Here is a 4,241-nt window from a genome sequence, read left to right on the forward strand (position 1 = left end):
CCCCCCCCCCCCCCCTCCTCCCAAATTAAAAGAAAAGAAAGCGAGAGCTGATTTCATATGTATCCCTTACAGGTTCACAGAAACGATTGATTTGAACACTACTGATGCTGTTGTACATAAACACACACCATATATTGTTATCCTTGTTAAGATAGCAGAGGAATGGGCAAATACTCATGGTGGAAATCTTCCTTCAACCAGGGAAGAGAAAAGGCAATTCAAGGTCAGAAATACTTTTTATATGCTTTTAAAATTTCATCCTTAATCGTTCTCTTTTGGTCCATCTAAGGTGAGTTGGTCTATTTCTTGAATGTCTTAGGATTTAATTAAGTCCAAGATGATCACAGCAGATGAAGAGAACTATAAAGAAGCCATGGAAGCTTCATACAAGGTCTTTTCTCCACGAGGAATTGGTGAGTACTTTTGCTAATTGTGATTAGAAACTATAATGTTTTTCCATCTCCTCTAAATGTTATTGGTGGTACTTCTTATAGTCTGTTGAGTCTTTGGGATGCAACCTTAATGATTCAAACCTTGTTTTTAGTGGATAGTGGTTTCTTTTCACTGACATTGTATCCACATTAATTAAAAAAAATTTCTTCAGTCCATCTATGTTTTCAAATATTTCTTTAAGCAGCCGTCAACATGATGTCATGGGAACAATCTTATGCACAGCTTCGAAGAGATTTCATAGTAGAAGTAAGAAGATCAAAATAAATTTTTATACTATTAAATCTCCCAAATCTCTTAGAAGCTGCATCGAATTAAGCCCATAACCAAGCCTTGCAGTACTCCACCTTTAATAATACATGATTTGAAAATTTTATTGAGAGTACAATTATTGTTCTTTTAATTAAAATCTCTGGGAATTTCTTTGAAGCTGCATAACACTTTTTATCTTTTGAATCCCATATTTTAAAATATTAGAGATATTTTTCTTCTACTATTGAATAAAAATATTCTCCTAATTGTGTGTGAATCTAGAGTTATGTGATAAAACAAGACTAGGATGTCGGCTAGGGGATGCATTGTGTTCTATTAAAAACTAGTAGAGTAGAATGGACGTTTTCTGTATCTGCCGATAAACTCATTAACTTCAGAGTAGTAGTTAGATGTACCAAGACGTATGAAATAAAGTAAAATCAACATAGATGATTTCTATACTAGTTTGCGTATTGATGTGGTACCTACATCCAGTCTCCTTGAGCAACAAATTAATATTATTCCTTCTCAGTTTTCAGTCGACTACAAATGTGGTTTTAGAAATCGTTCACCAACAACTATTTTCTCTTAACTCCTTTCAGTCAGTTACAACTGTGGTTTTAGAACTCTGTTCACCTCCAACAACTGTGGTTTTAGAACTCTGTTCACCTCCAACAATTTTCTCTCAAACCTTCGGTTTTCCAAGACCTCCAAAGAAACTTAACTCCTGACACAACTTTTTCTTTTCAACTCAGACTCTCTTTTTCTTTAATGCAATAGGATAACTCTGTGATAGAATTCTTTTGGAGCGATGCATATCCCAAAGAATAAGTGGATCTAGAGTTGGGATTTCTAACTTGTAATGGTATCATAGTTACTGTATATACTTAGTTCATCAAACAAAACGAATACTCATGATTTTTTTTTCTGGAACTTGATATTATGCCGGTTTCAATATAGTTATGTGGAATCTTAATTTGGAACAGGCATGATGAGGTTGGAAATGTATAATTGACTTTTCTCTTTTGTCTACCAGGTGCAAGCTTACAGAAGATTATTGATGACAGCTGTACAGAAGTTGATTCAAGTTCGTCTGATTTTTGGGTGATGGTAGCAGCACTGAAGGTAACTTGCATTTTCTTTGAAAAACAATAGTAGGAAGAAAGCAGGAAAACAAGTTATACAATTAATGCAACTCCGTTAGTTGCATTAACCTGATTAAAAGAAAAATTCATGTGTTGACAGCTCTACTTAAAAAACATATTTTGCCTGCTGATGTTTTTGTTATTCTTGTCCATTTCTTTAGCTCTAAGTAGCAAATTGATGTCTAAATCAGTCCTACATTTGATAGCTTTAAGTTGATTATAAAGTGTCGAACTACGAGTTCAACTGGTTCTTTTTTGGTGAGGCTGCATGCACATATTTTAGTTTCTTCATTCAATTTTTCCTTATGTGCCTTTTCCTTCAAAAATTGAAAGGGGCAGTAGATGTAGGGAAGTGCCTTCACTAAGTTCTTTACCCGAGTAATGCTAAGCCAAAGGCTTTAGCTTTGTCCTCTATAGTGCTATGGTCCTTTTAACCTCTGTGTCTTGGTTGCTAGAAACAACCACATTTGCACAAGAAAATTTGAGTTCAAAGTTGTCCAGAGAAGTGTAGAATATTTTGGGAACTAATTTGAGATTCCTTGAAAAATATCCTCCCATTAGTCAATATCTTTCTTTTAATTTGTTTATATGCTAATTTGTATATGCATTATTCTTTTAGGATCCACAAGAAACTAGCACCTTATCTTTATCTTACTTCAAAAGTTTGTTCTTTTTCTTTTGCAGCAACTAAACAATCGTTGACAACCTGTATTAAGCAGCCTACTTAAGTTCCCTTATTGATATTTCTTTGCATTGGTTAAAATTGTTGATCAATGTGATTTATTGTTTTTCTCTCTCTAGGAGTTCATAGCTAATGAAGGTGGTGGCGAGACACCTCTTGAGGGGTCGATACCAGATATGACATCATCAACTGAGTTAGTGGTTTAAGTTTTTTCACAACACATTAATTTTTTATTAAAGTTGACGGGACTTCGTTTATTGATGCTTATACGGTTGACTCTATTGCAGGTTGTATGTAAACTTGCAAAAAACCTACCAAGCCAAGGCCGAGGCTGATTTTCTTGTTATGGAGCAAAGAGTCAGGAATTTACTTAAAAAAATCGGTAGGGATCCAGCCAGCATATCCAAAGCAAACATAAAGAACTTCTCAAGAAATGCAAGGAAGCTTGCTGTAAGGGCATTTCTTCTTTCCCCTTCCATTAGTTGAATGCTCATTCATCCTATTTGTGCTACGTGAACGGTGAATCTTCTTTCAGTTTGACAATTCGAAAAACATTGTACTTCTTGCTATAGAAACTACCATATATCAATTTGTTTGACTCTGATGCAGAGAGATTCCTCTGATTTTAAGTTTGTGATCCCGTCTGTTTTTCTCTTTTCACAAAGCTCTTTTTCATCTCCAACCCTCTCCTCCAAGTGGTAAAATTTGGCTTCATTCTGAGGAGCCCATCTATAGAAAAGACGCTAATTGTTAAATGGGTTACCTTGCTTAGCACGTGCCTTCTAGGTCCTTCACTACGGCTACAAAGGTGGGATCCTGTCAGGCAGAGGGTGCTAGGTTGGAAACTCACATCTCCTGTTCTTGCCCCGCCTATTGATTCAAGCAGTTGTCTGAAAGCGCTCAATGGCTCAGAAGAAAAACTATATGCTTCACTAAGTGTCTTCAGCTACTCTGTTGGAGGAATAATCTTAAAATCTCCTCCTCCTACATGCATGATTAATGATTTTGGTGGTTGATTTAGTTGTTATGTTAGTGATAATATATTACAATAATGATGCTTTATGTTTAAATATATATCAAGGTGATGACCGTTGGAACCAAATTTACAAGAAACTGTACTGACATGATGATGCATGTTTTGATCGTAAAGATAACAATAATTCCCGCCACTAATTGTCAGCAAACTCCATTTCAAATTTGAGATCGTTTCTGAATGGATGTTTTAGTTTCTAGGCATTAAATTTTTTCTGTTAATTATGTCAGGTTTGCAGATATCGCCTCATTGAGGAGGAGTTCAACTCTCCTGTCCAATCAGAGTTACAGAAGTATCTGACAGATGAGGGTCATGGGTATGTAATTGCTTACTGTAGGTATATGGTTTTACATGGTTGAATCACTTTAAGTTGGCAAAATCATCTGTGATATAAATTGAAGTGGAAAGGGGCTTCTTGGGATCATTTAGGGTGTGTTTGGTATGAAGGAAAATGTTTTCCAATTTTCTCATGTTTGGTTGGATTAAATGTTTTCCAAATCAACCCATTTTCCTCAAATTTAAGGAAAATGACCTCCTTTCGAAAATAAAGGAAAACATTTTCTAAAACTTTCATCCAACTTTAAATTACAACTTCTTTTTGTTGAAAAAATCAATTAAAAGCTTATTTTTTTAAATTTTTTTTAACCCCCCTCCCTCCAGCCCCTTACCCACCCCTACC

At 35.3% G+C, this 4,241-nt stretch overlaps 1 protein-coding gene across 4 annotated transcripts in view; it reads left to right on the forward strand.

Moving 5' to 3' along the window:
- LOC107003068 (NEDD8-activating enzyme E1 regulatory subunit AXR1-like) overlaps nucleotides 1-4,241 on the forward strand; it is a 16,392-nt gene that overhangs the window by 7,942 nt on the left and 4,209 nt on the right. For 2 of the 4 annotated variants that reach the window (XM_027913216.1, XM_027913217.1), the window contains exons 6-11: nucleotides 73-223; nucleotides 320-413; nucleotides 1,739-1,827; nucleotides 2,649-2,722; nucleotides 2,817-2,979; nucleotides 3,793-3,899. In XM_027913216.1, coding sequence (XP_027769017.1) covers nucleotides 73-223; nucleotides 320-413; nucleotides 1,739-1,827; nucleotides 2,649-2,722; nucleotides 2,817-2,979; nucleotides 3,793-3,899 — 678 coding nt within the window. The remainder of the gene's footprint in view (nucleotides 1-72; nucleotides 224-319; nucleotides 414-1,738; nucleotides 1,828-2,648; nucleotides 2,723-2,816; nucleotides 2,980-3,792; nucleotides 3,900-4,241) is intronic. The other 2 variants (XM_015201314.2, XM_015201316.2) reach the window with 1 other exon arrangement.

Source organism: Solanum pennellii, chromosome 11 (assembly GCF_001406875.1).
Source record: "Solanum pennellii chromosome 11, SPENNV200".
Lineage (NCBI taxonomy): Eukaryota > Viridiplantae > Streptophyta > Magnoliopsida > Solanales > Solanaceae > Solanum > Solanum pennellii.